Source organism: Sciurus carolinensis, chromosome 8, assembly GCF_902686445.1.
Source record: "Sciurus carolinensis chromosome 8, mSciCar1.2, whole genome shotgun sequence".
Taxonomy (NCBI): Eukaryota; Metazoa; Chordata; class Mammalia; order Rodentia; family Sciuridae; genus Sciurus; species Sciurus carolinensis.
The window spans coordinates 45,144,034-45,163,652 of record NC_062220.1 but is presented as its reverse complement, the minus strand read 5'-3'; the positions used below and the strand labels follow the sequence as shown (position 1 = coordinate 45,163,652).

The window sequence follows — 19,619 nt, the reverse complement described above, 5'->3', positions numbered from 1 at the left end:
TATATCCACACCTGTGGAGAAGACAAACCTCCTGCTTTGAAAATGCTGGAAATGTGGCATTTTAGTCATCTTTTTGTTACTATAATCAAAATACCTGACAAGAACAATTTTAGAGGAGGAAAAGTTTACTTGGCACTCACAGTTTTAAAGGTCTCCATCCATAGATGGCCAGTTCCATTGTTCTGGACCCAAGATGATGCAGAACATCATGGCAGAAAGGTAGGATGGAGGAACATGGCACCAAGAATAAAGAGAGTTCCACTCACCAGGGACAAAATACAAAAGCAAAGTCATACCCTAGTGATCCACCTCCTCCAGCAATACCCTACAAACCTACAGTTACCACCTGGTTAATCCATTCAAGTGGAGTAATGCACTGATCAGGTTAAGGTTCTCATAACCCAATCACTTCATTTCATTTCTTGCATTGTCTCACACATGCAACCTCTTATCTAAACCACAACAAGTAGTTCGCCTATTTGACTTCTAGGTGTGAAGCATTCCAGAAAAGTTGGAAGTAAAAGATGTAAACAAAGGAAAGAAGTCAGGAAAGGTCTGTGGTGGAAAGACAATGAATACAATGGTTCTGAATAAACCATTTATCCAGTCAGATGGAAGTGGGAGTAAAGCCAATTCATGGGAAATTTACTCATCCTTGCTTTTATCTATTCATCCATTAATCCATGTACCCATCACTCACTCATTGAACCACTATTTGTTGAAAGTACTCTACAGAGCTGAATAAAGCAAACTCAGTTGCAGAGAATATATTTTTCATCAAATAGTAGGGTTTTATTTTTGTTCCCAGAGAGATCACAAAAAAATCATATATTTTGGTCTTCAGTTAGATGACAGAACAGCAGACACTTGATGAATCCCTCAGGGATATTAATTGGACTTGGTGTCACCAGGACGGTAACAAATTGATGCTGTAGCAGAGTATACTGCCATTAATTATAACTGGGTTCCCTCATAAATATTTCAGAAACCATTCTTTAGCTAAAAAGGCAAAAAGAAAAAAAAAGAAAACCAAATTTTAGACAACAATATTTTTTAAACTGAAAGATACCTAAAGAGGATTCGTTTCCTATTCAGTTTCAAGCAGATCATTCACATGACTCTTGATAATAACAAAGAATTATTGATCTTTGTTGTCTGTCTCTAGGGATTTTACATTTTAAATGTGGAGTTTCAGAATAGGTAGAAACCTGAAAAACTTGTTTAAAAATCATAAATAAGTAAAAACAAGAATGTGCTTTACAAACAAAGCATGAGGCCGTCATAGTACCCTGCATACACTGCTTTCAACTTCTCAGACTGTCTCATCTCCTCCTTTTAATTTTAGTGAGAATAGACTGCCATCAATTTCAGTGGGCTTATCCCTTAGACGGTGTCTACTAAATGAAGCTTAAAATCTCAGACCAGAAAGTGCTCCTTGGTGCTGGAATCCCAGCACTGAAAATAAGTGTGTTATCTGCAGAGACCCCCACCTCCTTGTTTTAATTGGTTTCTCATTTTCTCTCCAACAACACTTTCCATAAACCTAACAATGTGTCTTATCCTTCTTATGTAGAATCCTCCATTCCCACCTTTCCTTCTTTTCCTGTGCTCTTCCCATCATCTAGAGTGACTTATCCTCACTTCTCCACACATTTATTTGATTTCACAACCTCTTCTTCCTTTGAGGTCTCAATACCCCAGGTCCCAAGGTCTGGGGACTGAACAGGCTAATAGCAATCCCTCAGTCACCCACGAACACCTAGAGCATTTGTAGCTATACTTTGATGCTTGTGCTCACCCCCGATGGTTGGTGTGCAGCTTCTTGCCTTGGCAGAGGGACTCTTCCAATCACAAAGTAAAACGTCATAGAACAGAAGCTGAGAAGCCAGCCCAGGCCTTGGTTTCAGAACCTAAGTAAAGCATTTTCATGCTTTCTTACTTAGAGTACATGCCTGAAGTGTCTCTACCTCTTCACTATTGAAATTCTGACTTCAGAAACCAAGGGGAAATTCTTTACCTTCCAAGGTAGAGGTGCTTCCAAGTAATTTGGAATTTCCAAGTAAAACCTAATTCAATCATTGAGTTGTTCAAACTGCATCTGCTCTAGGAAATAATGAAATAAGCAGTGTGCCCCAAAATGCACCTCATATTTCCCATTTCACCTCAACTCAAAATCACATTTTCTCCCATGTGTTGTCAAAGCAGAACAAATGCCTGCTGTAGAGATCTGGTGAATTCCCTGTTTTAATCCACATTTTCACTGTTGTGACTAAAAGACCTGATAAGAACAGTTTTAGAGAAGGAAAGGTTTATTTGGGAGCTCATGGTTTCAGAGGTCCCAGGCCACGGTTGGCTCCATTTCTTGGGACGTGAGGCAAGGGGAACATGGGGGAGAAGTGTGTTGTGGAACCAGCACCAGGAAGCATAGAGGGAGACAGCCCAGTTCTAGAAATATAGACCCCAAAGCCACGCCCCCATGACCCACCTTCTCCGGCCACACGCACCTGCCTTCCTTTACCACTCAGCTAATCCCATCAGGGATTACTTCACTGATTGGGTTAAGGCTCTCATAACCGAATCTTTTCACCTCTGAACCTTCTTGCGTTGTCTCACAGGTAAGCTTTCGGAGGACACCTGACACCCAAACCATAACATCCACTCATTTTAAGTCAGTGATCAGGGACATTCTCTTCCCTTCTGGGGCCCTAATTTAACTAGTCGTCTCTTCTAGAAAAGTAAATAAATGTTCATACCTCTAGCAGAGTATCAAAGTGACACTAAGCAAAGGACTTTTTAATAAAATCACCCTATTTGCTACTGTAGACAGTATAAAAAAGCAATAATAGGCAAAATGATGTCAATACTCACTTATGCAAACTCATTAAACCTCTTAACTTTGTAATGCAGAGCCTACTTTTAACTCCTATACCCCTTGCTCCACACAGCCACACTATTCATAACACAGCAGCTGGAAAGACGTTTTAAAATCCTAACTCAGAGTAGTCACAGTTCTGTGCAAAGAGCCCTGGTGGTTCCCAATCTCCTTGAGAGTCAAAGCCAAAGTCCTTACAATGGCCTAAGAGGTGCTCCAGGCTCTGGCCCTCTGTTCCATCTCCGACCCCACCTGCTACTACACTTCCCTTCCCCACTTGGCCTCAACCACCCTGGCCTGTTTGCTGCCCTCTGTGCCAACTTGCACGGCTTTGAGCCCCAGGACCTTTGTACTGGCTCCATTGACACCTTCCCAAAGAGATCACCCTTTTGAAAACCGTGATGCTCATTCCTGCCCCCACCTGACCCCTGTTCCCTTCGCTCTGTTCTATTGTTCCCTAAGTTATCATTTTCTTGAAAACGATGTTATTTGTTTGTTGATGAACTTGTTTAGCTTCTTTTGGTTATTATTTTGCCTCCCCCTCTGGAACCTGAGCTCTGCTAGTACTACGGGCTCTGTGGTTTGTTCACTTGAACCTCCAGTGTTAGAACAATGCCCGACACAAGGCAGGCCTTCAACAAACAGTCACTGAAAGATCAGGTTGAACGATGCGAAAGAAACTGTGGTACAAGGCAGGCAGGACACGTGTCCACGGACACCCAGACAAGAAAAGGTTGACTTAAACCATCTCTGCACAATTCGTGCTTTAAAGCGCAGAGGAGCCCTGTAGCCGACCTGCTGCCAGGATTCACATACAGGGGGTTTGTTAGGGAAAAGCTCCCAGGAGAACCCTGGAGGTGGTGGGGGAAGCAAGCGAAGAGGGAGGAAGTCAAGCTGGGGTGAGATCTTAGGCAAGTCCCCAAGAGTGTGGCTTCTGCCCCAACCCACAGGGTCTCTCCTGAGTATAAGTTACACCTCAACTCAGAGCAGTCCTAGTTAGACTGAAAGCAAGGGAGCTGAGTTGTCATGGCCCCTCATTTGGAGGTCAAAGGTCAAGGGTCAAGGGCTGGGGGATGGCACTCACTGAGGCACTTGCTTCTGTCTCTCTATGCTGAAGGGCAAAGTTGTTCCAGTAACCTGAGAGCAATTAGGGCTTAGAAGCTGGGCGCCACAAGGGAAAACACATCACAGAGTAGGAGGGTGCAGAAGGTGAGAGAAGAGAGAGACACTAACCTATCTGCTACAGTGGTACTTTCATGTCTCTTATCATACCAATAATCATGCCCCAATTCCATGTTGTGGCCTAAGACTCCACATAACCTAGCTCTTGCTGACCCCCTCCAGCCATCTTGTACTAGGATTTCACAGTAAATTAGTGGCTCATGGGCCACAGGGCCTTTGTACCTGCTGTCTTCTTTGTCTAGAATGCCCATAATCTAACTCTTACATGTCAGTCTGCTTTCGATTTTTCACATACCAACCAAAATATACTCAAAGGAAACCTTCTTAACCACTGAACCAACACAACACCTTTAATTTCCTAGAAGTTCTTATCACAGTCTATAATCATTTGTTTTATTCGTGTATGTCTCTTTTCTTGTTGTTGGTATTCTATCTCCTCACTAAAATATAATCCAATCAAGATAAAGGCAATATTTGTCCATTTGTAATATCCCTAGTGCCCAGCACACTAGGGGGCTCAAAATGGTTCTTAAGTGGAAAGAAATACTGGAAGAGAAATTATCAACCATGCAGGGTCATGGCTGCACTTACCTACCCAAACCTGTTTGCACAAATCTTCAAAGACTTAAATGTATCTGAATTATGAATGAGGCTAGAAAAATAACAGGACATCCTTCTTTGGTTAGAATTACCACTTTTTTCACCTGACAATTTTGACCTCAGATAAATCCAGTGTCTCTTCCCCCTCAAATAAGATGTTACTTTAAATACACTTAAAACTACACACTAAGACTGAGAGATGACATTAGAAAAGCCAAGGCAATTTTGCTAGATTAGTGAAAATTACCCAGGAACTTCAAGAAGAACCAGCGTGGAAGTCAGCAGAGAAAAACTTGTACTCGCCATCATTCATTAACTTTCCCATGTCCCTCTTCTGTGAATCAGAAGATAGTGCACCAGATGAAACAGAGAACTAGCACTTTTATCTTTACTCGAATAAAAGCAACCCTCCTCAAAGAAAAAACAGGAACAGTAATTTTCTTCTTTTTAAACAACAGACTGTTTTGACAAGTACAAATTTTGATTAAAGATGAAAACAGAAACAGAGGATAGGAATTTTATCTTAAGAATTATTTAAAGTCAATTTTTTCAATGTGTTGTTTTACTATAAAAGCTTAAAGGATTTATTCATGTGTTGTGCTATTTGCTACCAGTGATAAAGCTCCTGATATATATATAGCATATAAATATTTCCAATTGTCTGATTTTAAATATTTTTTAATATCTTAGTAATTTCTTTGGAAGTAGCATGTATTATCTAGTAATATTACTATGAATTCTTACATGTACTTAAATTTTACTGATTGACTGATCCAAATGTAGAAGAGTGATTATTAGAGACTGGGAAGCATTGGGGGTAAGGGTTTAGTGGAAGGGTGGACAAAAGGTACCAAACACCAGTAGCTAAAGTAATGAGTCTAGTGTTCTACAGCACAGTGAGGGACCAGAGTTCACAATAACTTAGTACATGTTCTATGAAATATTGAAGAGAAGAGCTCAAAGCATCCAAATGCAAAGTAATGATGAAGAGATGGAGATGTTAATTACCCTGATTGGACCAGTACATATTGTGAGCACACACACTCACACACACACACACACATACACACACACTGAAATACCATATTGTATCCCATAAATATATACAATCATTATGTTGTTAATCAAAAAAATTCAGGGAATGAAAGTGTTAAGTACCCTGACTTAATCATTAATTTGGTATATATATATATATATATATACCAAATATATAATATATATATTTGAGATATATATATATCTCAAATGGTTACACAGTACCCCAACCAAATTTGTAAAATTTAAAGGATAATTAAAAAATAAAACATTTATTGAAAAAAACAAAGACCAAATGTTTCTTCTGATAACGGATGCTGATACATAACAGGGGGGCAGGGAAGTAAGGAATAATGGAGGAACTTTGGTATTGTGTAGAGGGAAAAGGGGGAGGGGGAAGGGGCAGGGGAAGGAAAGATGGTGGAATGAGATAGACATCATTACCCTATGTACCTGTAAGTTTACACGAGTGGTGTGACTTACATCCTGTACAACCAGAGAAATGAAGTTGTACTCCATTTGTGTACAATGAATCAAAATGCATTCTGCTGTCACGTATAACTAAATAGAACAAACAATAAAAAAATTAAAAATTAAAAAAATGTGTTTAAAATTTTAATTTTTCTCTCATCATCCCTGTCATGGGATAGATAAGCTTCCAGTTTCATATTACTTATATATAATAAAACCTAAATAGGGTTAAGTCCTGCCATTCTTCAAGACCAAGCTCAATTCCTCTTCTGGGTAGATCTTTTCCCATCTCCCAGGTCTAGGTAATTCATACCTTTCTTAAAAGGCCCAAGTACTTCTCTTGGTCTGCTTTCTGGTACTATCTCTTCTGCCACCCATAGTGAGGATCCTTCAGGTGACCCAGCTGGGATCTAATACTGGAGTGCAGTGCTGGTAATGAGTAGTTTTCTGCAGTCACCTTACTAACCCCGGCCCCACCTCCTGCAATTAACTGCTGTCACATATATCACCATCAGGAGAAAGTTAATAGACTGTAACTCAATCTATTTTAATCCCCTATTCTATCTGATGAAAGAAAATTTATTTAATTGATTCCAAGTTTTTGTTGTTGTTTTCAATCAATTCAGGTTTCTCTCCTCTATCAGGGAAAAAAAACACTGCTTCCTTGTTTCTTCCTTGTTTTACATCTCTGGGGGAAGTCGGGGAGGGTTTCCTGAAGTTGTCACCATCCCTGGCATTGCCTGAGGTCCACCTCACTGGTCTGCACCTTGCTCCTTGTCACAATGCCCACCCCACATGCTGAGCACCCTGCTCTCAGCTGGTGCTATCCCTCATCCCTGCGCCTCTAGACCTGGTAGACTTCATATTGTGGCCTGCCCCTGCTGCCTGACATAGTCAGACCGACATTTTTGTGGTCATTCTTGTATGATAATAAAATGACAACTCTTCTTTAGACTACTTAGATATGCATTAATCTTTCCAAACTCATATAAATCTGCAAATCGCTTAGCAATCCCATACTTCCTTATACCAAAAGATTAAATGAGGAAGGCAAGGGAGGCTTAAAGAGAATAACTAAACAATATTTTTCTATGACATTTCTTTTTCAATACCAATTTTTACTACCTGTTTATCAAAGTAAGAAATATACATGCCAAGTTACATTCCCCAGCCCTGTCCCTCTCTTTCAACAGACTCAATCACTTCCCACCTCTTTGTTCCAGTGTTTCTGCTACCTCTACTTATAGCATATTTATCAATATTTATTTATTAAAATTTTATTAATATTCATGTTTTATTAATACATATTGATAACCTTTTATATTATATTCATAATTCAGGTTACATGCATTATTTATGGTTATAGTTAATATTTATATCATATACATTAATGTTTTGTTAGTATGCATATTTTATCAAGCATATATTTTTCATGAGCTCCTTTTTTTTTAATCAATTCTTTGTTTTATTAATCCTTAATTCTTCATATTTTCCATGAACTTTCTGCTATGTTGGTGGAGTGTTATGTTGCTCCTCATGTGCCGCTTCTTCATTTCTCAATTTCTATGACTTTCCTCTTTTTTTATTAGCTACCTGTGCACACTGCCTGGAAGCGTCACGTGGTCATCTCCAACTATTGCTCTCCTCTCTGGTTCTCTTCTACCACCTTCACCTTCCAATTACTGCCATCCTTACTCCTAATGTTGTACTGGCAAGATGAGTAATGTGGACTATTCTGAGTCATAAGCAAATCCTCTGTATTTTGCCAATAATTTGTTCTAGAAGTTAAAAATTAGAACAAGTTTGCATTATTATGACCATAGACATACTTCCCAATGCAGAAAAACAATCAATATAACATTTCTCTTTCTTGTACTTTGCTTTTTGGTTTATTCTACAGTTTGATTGTCTTATTGTTTTTTTTTTTTTTAAGAAAAATATCTTCATTTGTAAAGTTAGATTTTTTATGCCATTAAAGGTTTTTCTTTTCTTTTTTTTTCTTTCACAGAAAAGACAGAGGGTTTAGGGGTTTTTGTTTGTTTGGTTGGTTAGTTTTAAAAGATAGTGTATAGTTGATACACAGTAGTAAAGTTAAAATCTACAAACTTTATTTCTACCTTGGGCTTTTTAAAGTAAATCTTATAAATCATAATTCTATTTACAAATGTAGCATATTTGAGCAATTAGTTTTAAAATCACTTTTGAAAGATGGTTGTTCCATTTATAAATTTAGTTAATTAGAACTTTAAATATTTGAACTGCATTTATAAATTTAATATTTAATATCAGTTATCTAGCCTAAAACAAAATCTCAACTACCCAAGGAATGGTATATTAATTTTAATTATATATAATTTTAAGAAAAAAATAGTCTAATTCAATTACTCAATTATAACTTTCAACTTAGTGTCACAAGACTATCACTCTAACAAGCAGAATTCTAAGTTTGCATAAGTTCCTTAATGCAGGGGGAGGTGCTCTGGGGTTTGATTCTTTTCTTATACTTTTCCACAAAAGAGAACAATTATCTTTTCAGTTAAGACTACCTTTAAGTTGTTTTCTACCTAATTATTTTTGTTCCCATGGTTAAACAATATTCACTTTCTAAGGAACAATTTCTTGATTAACTGAGGCTACTTTGAACCAAACATTTTAACTGGGCATGAGAAACAATACACAGACATCCACCATAAATATTCTTCCTACTCACTTAAAAACTGTCATGTCTCTAAAAAACTATCATGTCATCTCAATGGACTTTGTGACTTGTCTTATTAAATGCTTATTAAATGGTTGAGATGTCACTGATTCTGATTGGGAACATAAATATGAAGCAGTGAACCATGTTTGTACCATCAGAGAAAGCAGGTAGCTCATATATCTGTAATCAGAGTTAAATATACTAACTAATTCCTCAGTTGGCGCATATAAACCTACCTCATTTTCAAATTGATTATTCATTTGGGTATTGCATTTCTTTGTCTTGTACAGTATAGAAATGTCTTGTGTGAGTGAAAAGACTTTAAACTTAATGAAAGTCTACATTCTTTTTATGCACACCATACTATAGAACTAAAGAGAACTCTTATGGATGTATCCAGGTGAATTCTGGGTATACTTCATTGTTTTGTGTCTCTATGTGATCAAAGTTTCTAAGTTTACTTACTGACTTTCAAAGTTTTCCACTATCTCTATCTAATCAAAACTCCCACACCCTCAGAAGCATACTTCCTAAAGCCCTTCATCCTTGCATTGCAATCTACATTTTCATTCCCTACATTAATACAATTGATGCCATCCTGGGATTTCCTTTTGCTAATTTACTTGATTGGTACTTTTTTTTCTTGATTCTCACATCTTCCCTCTTGGTTTACTTCATTTTTCTGAATTATATCCTCAAGCGACTTCCTAAGAAATGATATATGGAAAATAAATTTTCTATTTTACTTAAATGTATTTACATGTATATATTTACAAAGTAGTATTCTGGCCTTACTGTTCATTGATATTTCAGTGAAAGGCATTTTCCCATCAGATTTCAATATACTATTTTTAATATTCAGTGCTTCTGATAAAAAATCTAATGCTCTTCTAGTTTGTACTTTTTAATTTTGTTTTTGTGCATATAATTGTTCTCATGCTCATTTGTTTTTCATTTCTGAATAATTCAAAATTATCTTCCCTTTATTTTAAAGATTATGGTATTCGTATCACAGATCTTTAGGATATTCTTATTCCCATTGGTCTAAAGACTCAAGGACTCTCTGAACCTGGATACTTGTGTCTTTCAGTTCTGAGAAGTTTTATGGTTTCAGTTTTGATCTGTTTGCTTGTTTTGTTTTGTTTGGATTTTCTGTTTGATAGTCTTTCCCCTCTGCATTCTATTTTTTTTTCTGTAAGTTCTCTTAGTCCAATGTTAGAACCATGTTCCTGTTTCTTTATTCTACCTATATTTTCTTTTTATTTTCCATTAGTTACCATTTCATTTCTACTTCTAGAACATATTTTCCACATTATCTTTCATCTTTTATTGAATGTTTTTAATTTTTGCAAGTTGTCCTGTTAATTTTTAAGAGCTACATTCTAACTAATTATGCATTTTTCTTACATGATGTTCTCTGTTTTGAATGCAGTAACTTTTTGAATCTCTCTCTGGTTACTATCAACCATTGATTTGTTTTGTTCATGTTTGTCTTAGTTTTTATTCTTTCCTGTTGAAGGCTTTTCTCAAAATTCTGATGGTTCCTGGTTGTCTATTCATATTTTAATGCTAGTTTCTAAATGCTAATTTCCAATTCTGATATAGATGGGCTTTGTCACATGGTAATCTACTTATTGGAGTAGTGGATTATGGCCTCTTGCTACAATTTAGAATCAGTTGGAGAGCTTTTAAAAATACAGAATGCTGGTCCTGCTCCCAGGAACTCTAGTTTAAGTGGTTTGATGCAGGACCAGGTATTAGTTTTCTGTAAATTTTCTATCAATTCTATAAAGTAGTTTTCCAAAAATTTCTAATCTGCAGAGAGTTTCAGAGCCACTGCTATAGGAGCATGAAAAGTGAAAGTTTTGTATTTCTTTTTTTTTGGGGGGGGGGGGGTGGAGGTGTCTTTTAACTTCCTGAAGAAGGATCTTTATATGTTTTGCTTGGACCATCAGTACTGATGTTGAATATTTAGCATGGCAGTATGAGGGACATTGACCATATTTTATATTTTTTTCATTTAATTCTTCATATTCAACCCACACTTTATGCTCACTGTTAGTCATACCTGACTTTTCCAAGTTTCCAATTTCTCTGTGGTTCAGAGCTGCAAAGTCAACTAGCTTCTTATCAGTTCAATCAATCCTCAACATACTCTAGCCTGTGGCCTTTCCCACCACACTTCCTGACTGTCTTCAAAATTTGTATGGGTAAACTTCCACTGGAAGAAAGGAAAATGAATATGTAAAATCCTTTAGTAGGTCCTTTTAGCCATTAAACAGAAGAAACTAGCAATTATTTCGCAAAACATATTAAGAAAATTTTTTTGTTGACAGAAAGTCAAGATGAGAAATGGCTGGAAAGTCAACTTATTCTGTATAATGAAGGGAGAGGAATACAATGGAATAGAATTCAATCCTAAGCAATAGAGAATGAAGATTCAAAGAAGATGCAGGAAGGTCAAATAATGCAGGAGGGAAGCCATAGAACTTTGAAAGACAAGAATTTCAAATATTCAGTTTTATTGCTGAGATGTAAATAATCTGTCTCCACACAAGTACCTTTGACAATGTGGGTTTTTTCTATCTTTTCATGGAAGTCAAAGAAGCATAAATAGAACTTGAATGAGTATTCATTTGTGTTGACATCTGGCAGAAAAAAATGAATTTGAAGTATGGACTACTAAACTATAACCAGGAAAATATTAAACCCCTCTTGGTAGTGCCAAGAGCAACACCACCATTCAGGAAGGTTTGAGGCAATTTTACCAAACTCCATAAAAACAGGCTTCCTCTGCAGATGGTGATGCTACTTCTACACTGAACGTTTCTTAAAATTTAAGTATAGTCCTTTATAAGGGACTACAAAGATGGTAAAGAAGGTGAGTTTTTAATAATCACCAAATTCTGGGAAGTTAGAACTCAATACTACCTTTGTAACCTTTCCTTTATTGCTTCTGCCTGTACAACCAGGAACAAATCAAGTGGACTCTGAGGCTTGACCATAAGACCCATTAGCTGTGTTGCCATTTGTCATGTTCCAAGATGAAAACAAGAGCACATGCCCTTGACTTAGTGGTTGAGAAGCATCAGTTGGGTTAAAACCCCAAGTATGAAGTTGAAGGTGAAGAGAGAGAACTCATTGAGGAAAAAAAGATAGAAGTCATTATATAAGTAGATATTTGTGCTTTACCAAGTACAGAGTAGGTACTTACTAATAAGGAAGGCAGTAAATACAGCTCATTGTCTTAAACTGCCTAAGATTATTTATACCTATTCTTTCCAATTTTCTGGCTGAGTAGCAAGAGCTTAAAAATCAAAGGAGGCTTGGCAGCAGCCACAGCACAGACCCAATCCCACAGGCTTCCTCGCCTTGCTCCACTTTCTCTGCAACCATGTCTGACAAAGCTGACGTGGCTGAGATTGAGAGATTCAATAAGCAGCATTTGAAGAGGGTGGAGATACAAAAGAAGAATCCACTGCCTTCAAAGGAAACAATTGAACTAGAGAAGCAAACCGATGAATCACAGCAAGGCATGCATGCCAAAATGCATTGTACATTCCTCAATCATCGCCTTCTTATTTTACTTCTTTTAGTTATTTAATGTTGTAAGATGCAAAGCGGTTGGATCAGGTTTAAATGACTGTGCTGCCTCCTTTTTGCAGGAAAGGACTGAGAACAACTGACAATGGAGACCTCCTCTGTCTGCCTCCCCCATCTGCCTGTCTGGCTGGCAGGGGAGGAAAAGTACTTACACATTGGTGAAGGAAGAAGTTGGGTGGGATGACAGTGAACTAGAGTCCAAACTAAGCTGGTCCATGGTATCTTCTTGAAGTATATATAATGTAGCTTAATACAAATGCCATTTTTGTTGTTGTTGTTGTTCAAATTATCTTAATTGTTAGAATGCATTGACCTGGTTCCACATACAGATATTATCATGTAATGCCTCAACCCTCCTCAAATACAAGAATTGGTATTGATGCAAAGACATATCTTTATTAATATAATGAGGTTTTGCTGTAGTTCTGGAGTCAGGGAAGATAATATATTATAAAGCATAAATTTATCTGAGATGGATGATCTATCTGTATATCTCAAAGTTCACCTTTGTGAACTTTAAGTTGATCTCTCAAAGCCTTGGCTGCCTTGCCAATAAATCATGGATAATAGCTGGATTCTCATTTTAAGGTAACTACGATGATCCTTCATGATGAAGGAAGGCATGTAAAGCACATAGCACAGCCTGGCCCTTGGTAAGCACTCAATAAAAACAACTATCAGTATTCTCCATGTTCCTTACCCTCTTTGTGCAATTGCAGGTGTTGCCTTGTGCTCATATTAATGATCAACGCTTCAACATATAGCAGACCTCTCAACCACCACAACAGACCTCTAAATAATAGGAGCAAAAGCAATAATGAGAAATTAGTACTTTACTAAAGATTTTGTGTTGTGACAGGGAAAAGCTTCCTCTCTCACACTGCGTGGAAGAGCTTCTCTATTTTCCCAGGAAATGCATCTCTTGCCTACAGCTAATATACCCTACGTCTGCTCCCCTGTGGTGGCACAAGAGCCCAGCAATTACCTGAACTTCAAGCAGTATTAATCATCAACATATGCAGGGATGAGGGAGTGGGCTCATCCTGCCTCACTATATTTTATCACCACTAATGTCAATATTTTCCTCAAAATGTCAGTAGCAAGAATCAGATTTTTAAATAGGATAATATCTTAAACATTTGAAAAAATTTGCAATCCAGAACCAATTCAAATGCTACCTCTCCTGTAAAATTGTTCCAAACTAAGCAGAGCCAGGCATAAGAGCTAGTTAGAAGTCAAGAAGTCTGGTTCTGTTGGTAACTGGCTATATGACCTCAGGAATATCTGGAATATCCTTTTATTTATTAGGTTTTTCATTTGGAAGAAATATTGGCTAAATTATTCCTAAAATGCCTTCTAACTCAAAAATTGCATCATGATCTTTCTGCAAATACAAGAAGCTAATATTAAAGCAAATCTTTCATCTCATTTTCAAGGTATCTTTAAAATCCATTTGTTTAAAGTTAGCTATGCCTTAATTATGCTATCTAAACTCAGGAATCCTGTATCTACACAATACAGGTCAGTGGCACAGGCTTAGACACGTAATAAAGAAAAGTAAAGATACATTGGGTATGGTTTCATTTACCAAAATTGAGTGTCAAGTAACCTGATTCCATTTACATATACAGAGCTAACTCCTCTGTAGAAATATTCTCCATACTGAGATTGTCTCTCAGTGAAATCTGAATGTGTCCCCAGCCAAAACCTGAATACTTAAGGGGAATAATAATGATAGAATCATGACTACAATTTACCAAATACCTGTTTTTTTCTAGGCACCATACAATGTGTTTTGCAATGTGATTTCACATTATTACCAGAACTTTATAATGTAGGTATATTAAACACACATACACACACAAATGTACAGACTGAGAATCAGATGTTAGTTATATATTCAAGGTCAAATAGCTAGTAAATGAAAGGAACCAGATTATAAACTGAGTCCATCTTCCTACAACATCTGTTTTTCATTCCACTATCACTTGTTAATTAATTTTAAGTATGTGTGTACTAATCACCTATTAGTCACAAAAGTTTTAAGACATATACATTGCATTGTTTAATGTATCAATATCCCATTCAACCAAAGGAGTAGCTGAAATAATTTTTTTTTCTTTTGTACGCCTAGCTCAAACTTAAGAAATGTTGGTAGAACAAATTTGAAAAGAAACTACCACTAAAACAACTTTTAAAAATGAGAAGTGACTAGGCTTTCCCCTCCTCTGTGAAGTCTTCTGACTGATAACTTACACTGTAAGGATGATGGGAGAATTCAAACTGAAGCCAGTGGAAAAGAGACTGGTAAATTAACTTTGAAAGGATCCTCTGAATTCCTAGTTGCTGTTAAATGTTATTTGATAATTTTGGAAGTATCAATCCCAAATCCATTGAATTCCAAATAGCCAGAAGACAGGAAGAGAAATCATTGGACCTCTACTAAAATTACTTCCTTTAAAATAAAAATCCATTTACCCATAATGTCATTGATTCTTCTTATGGCTAACATAAATATAGAATAATAAATTACTATTTCATATAAAATTATTAACCCAGGCAATTGCTTCCAGAATAACTCTATTATAGGGATAGCTTTATGACTGATTTTTATGTATCACCAACAATGATTCATGATCTATGTAAGAAGTCTGCAGGCCTTTTTACTTTCTATTTATAGAATAAGCATCTAGACCAAAGAATCTGATTTCTCCATGGTTAGTACAGTAATGGCTTCAGGTTTCCTTATGCTTTGAACTATATAGTGCTGGATATTTCCCCAAACAAAAGTTTACTATTTCTTTTAAATTTTATGTTACACACTATCATTTTTCATTATTAAAGTTCAATGACATTTCCCAGGAACTCACTCTTTCTCTTTCTGCTTCTGAACTAGATGTCTTCATGTCCAAGGTCTTGGGGGAAAAAAACCCGACCCCCTAATAATTTTAACCAGATCACCCTAGGTTTATCAATTCTCCTTTTTACTTATTTTTTCACCTGTTACTTTAATAAGATACCTTGGAATATTGTCCTTTTGTTATCAGAGACCTGACTTTGGGCAGGGTGGGTCCCAACAGACTAGATCCAGCCACTTGTCCCAAAGATCATATGGGAAAAGTGATAGTAAAGTAGGAAAGGAATTTATTCTCAGTGTGGTTACACTAGAAAGACAGATCTAAAGTGCTTCAGGGTATCAACAATAGCTTTGGAGTAAAATATGGAAAGAGCAAACGCAAGAATTGAGGGGGTTTGCACAGCCAGCAATCTTGCTCAGGCAGGTCATCATTTGGTTGATCACTATCTTAAGACTGGTCATGTAGCCTTGTCAGATCAAGGAAATCTGTACTGCTTGGGGGATGGTTTCAACTTTTTCACAAGATATTTGTTATTTAGACCTGTTGTTTCTGAAATTCAAAGTGACTACAGAAGAGAATGACTCAGAGAAAGAACAAGCTAGAAAGGAAAGATGGAGTTAGTTCTGTCAATGATGGATCCTCCTTTCAGGCTTAGGGACATGTTTGGGAGACTTCAAGGTGCTACTTCAGTGGTCTGGAACAGGACATTATAAAATCTGAGAGGTGACAATCTGATGATTGTGATGTCCTTACAAATCTTGAATGTATCTTAGTTACTCTTTCTTATCTTGATGTCTTCCAACTTGAAGATGAAGGATTACCCATTTAGAGGACACTTCTTCAATGATTAACGTCTCTATGTGCAAATTTGAACAAGAATCTGGTCAGAAGTTTAAGGTAGCAAAAGGAGAGAGATGCAATATGAAGGCAGAGATGTCAAGCTTTTGTCCTGTTTTTAGTTACCCATCAGGTACCTGCAGATCCAAGTGAAGAGTCAGTGCTTTTAACAAGAGTCTTTAAGTCAGTTATACTTTCTTTACTCCTTGTTCATCATTCCTTTCAAACAAACCTACTCAAAATATCATGAAGTATGACTCTTTAAATAAGATTTCAATTAATTAGCTTTATACATCAAACACATCAAAACTTAACACATCAAAACCATCAGATTTTTAGTTAAAAGCACGTATCTGCAGAACAATTAAACATCCCTGGATTCTACCTATGAAATTGTTCTAACAAAAACTCTATGGACTGAAGGTAAAGTTTATGGTACTCATTTTTATTAATGCTATGATCAAAGAAGATACTCCAGGGAATTTTTAATTAATTTCATTACTAAGGACAAAGTATATTAGGAAATTCATCTATATATGTCTTACTGTTTTTTTTTTATTTTTTTTTTTACGTTTACATAGGGTAATGATGTTTATTTTATTTTTCCCCTCCCCCCACCCCTCCCACCCCTCTTTTTCCTCTACACAGCCCTTCTTTCCTTCATTCTTACCGCTCTCCTTAGCCTAACTCTAAACCTAACCCTAAACCTAATGCTAGCCCCTCCCACCCCCCATTATATGTCCTCATCCGCTTATCAGCGAGATCATTCGTCCTTTAGTTTTTTGAGATTGCCTTATCTCACTTAGCATGATATTCTCCAATTTCGACCATTTGCCTACAAATGCCATAATTTTATCATTCTTCATTGCGGAGTAATATTCCATTGTTTAAATATGCCACAGTTTCTTTATCCATTCATCAACTGAAGGGCATCTAGGTTGGTTCCACAATCTGGCTATGGTGAATTGAGCAGCAATGAACATTGATGTGGCTGTATCTCTGTAGTATGCTGATTTTAAGTCCTTTGGGTATAGGCCAAGGAGTGGGATAGCTGGGTCAAATGGTGTTTCCATTCCAAGCTTTCTGAGGAATCTCCACACTGCTTTCCAGAGTGGCTGCACTAATTTGCAACCCCACCAGCAATGTATGAGTGTTCCTTTTTCCCCACATCCTCGCCAACACCTATTGTTGCTTGTATTCTTGATAATCGCCATTCTAATTGGGGTGAGATGAAATCTTAGGGTAGTTTTGATTTGCATTTCCCTTATTACTAGGGATGTTGAACATTTTTTCATATATCTGGTGATTACTTGTACATCTTCTTCTGTGAAGTGTCTGTTCATTTCCTTAGCCCATTTGTTTATTGGATTATTTGTATTCTTCGTGTAGAGTTTTTTGAGTTCTTTATAGATTCTGGAAATTAGCGCTCTATCTGAGGTATGGTTGGCAAAGATATTCTCCCACTCTGTAGGCTCTCTCTTCACATTTCTGATGGTTTCCTTTGCTGAGAGAAAGCTTTTTAGTTTGAATCTATCCCAGTTGTTGATTCTTTCTTTTATTTCTTGTGCTATGGGAGTCCTGTTAAGGAAGTCTGATCCTAAGCCAACAAGTTGAAGATTTGGACCTACTTTTTCTTCTATAAGATGCAGGGTCTCTGATCTGATTCCGAGGTCCTTGATCCATTTTGAGTTGAGTTTTGTGTAGGGTGAGAGATAGGGGTTTAATTTCATTCTATTGCATATAGTTTTCCAGTTTTCCCAGCACCATTTGTTGAAGAGGCTATCTTTTCTCCATTGCATATTTTTGGCACCTTTGTCTAGTATGAGAAAATTGTATTTATTTGGGTTTGTGTCCATGTCCTCTATTCTGTACCATTGATCTACCTGTCTATTTTGGTACCAATACCATGCCGTTTTTGTTACTATTGCTTTGTAGTAGAGTTGAAGATCTGGTATTGCAATACCCCCTGCTTCGCTCTTGCTACTGAGGATTGCTTTAGCTATTCTAGGTTTTTTATTCTTCCAGATGAATTTCATAATTGCTTGCTCTATTTCTGCAAGGTACATCATTGGGATTTTAATTGGAATTGCATTGAATCTGTATAGCACTTTAGGTAGTATAGCCATTTTGACGATATTAATTCTGCCTATCCAGGAACATGGGAGATCTTTCCATCTTCTAAGGTTTTCTTGAATTTCTTTCTTTAGTGTTCTGTAGTTCTCATTGTAGAGGTCTTTCACCTCTTTTGTGAGATTGATTCCCAAGTATTTTATTTTTTTCGATGCTATTGTGAATGGGGTAGTTTTCCTAATTTCTCTTTCTGAAGATTCATCACTTATGTATAAAAATGCATTGGATTTATGAGCATTGATCTTGTAACCTGCTACTTTACTGAATTCACTTATGAGTTCTAAAAGTTTTCTGGTGGAATTTCCAGGTTCCTCTAAGTATATAATCATGTCATCAGCGAACAGGGATAGTTTGAGTTCTTCTTTTCCTATTCGTATCCCTTTAATTTCTTTGGTTTGTCTGATTGCTCTGGCTAGAGTCTCAAGGACGATGTTGAATAGAAGCGGTGAAAGAGGGCATCCCTGCCTTGTTCCAGTTTTTAGGGGGAACGCTTTCAGTTTTTCACCATTTAGAATGATATTAGCCATGGGCTTAGCGTAGATGGCCTTTACAATGTTTAGGAATGTTCCCACTACCCCAATTTTTTCTAGTGTTTTGAGCATGAAGGGATGCTGTATTTTATCGAATGCTTTTTCTGCATCTATTGAAATAATCATGTGATTCTTGACTTTAAGTCTGTTGATGTGGTGAATGACATTTATTGATTTCCGAATGTTGAACCAACCTTGCATCCCTGGGATAAAACCCACTTGATCGTGGTGCACTATCTTTTAAATATATATTTGTATGCGATTTGCTAAAATTTTGTTGAGAATTTTTGCATCGATGTTCATTAAGGATATTGGTCTGAAATTTTCTTTCCTCGATGTGTCTCTGTCTGGTTTAGGTATCAGGGTGATATTGGCTTCATAGAACGAGTTTGGGAGGGTTCCCTCCTCTTCTATTTCATGGAATAGTTTGAGGAGTATTGGAATGAGCTCTTCTTTAAAGGTTTTGTAGAACTCGGCTGAGAACCCATCTGGTCCTGGACTTTTCTTTGTTGGTAGGCTTTTGATGACCTCTTCTATTTCATTGCTTGAAATTGGTTTATTTAAGTTGTGTATGTCCTCCTCGTTAGACTTAACGGACATATATAGAATATACCATCCAACAAAGAACGAATACACTTTCTTCTCAGCAGCACATGGATCCTTCTCTAAAATAGACCATATTTTATGCCACAAAGCTACTGTTAGCAAATACAAGAAGATAGAGATACTACCTTGTACTCTATCAGATCATAATGGATTGAAATTAGAAATAAATGACAGAATAAAAAACAGAAACTTCT

At 36.8% G+C, this 19,619-nt stretch overlaps 1 protein-coding gene across 1 annotated transcript; it reads left to right on the top strand.

The window, feature by feature from the left end:
• Positions 1-12,255: 12,255 nt before the first annotated feature.
• LOC124991300 (thymosin beta-4-like) lies at positions 12,256-12,465 on the top strand. The gene has a single exon (XM_047562115.1). The coding sequence runs from the start codon at positions 12,256-12,258 to the stop codon at positions 12,463-12,465; it is 210 nt and encodes a 69-aa protein (XP_047418071.1).
• Positions 12,466-19,619: the final 7,154 nt, after the last annotated feature.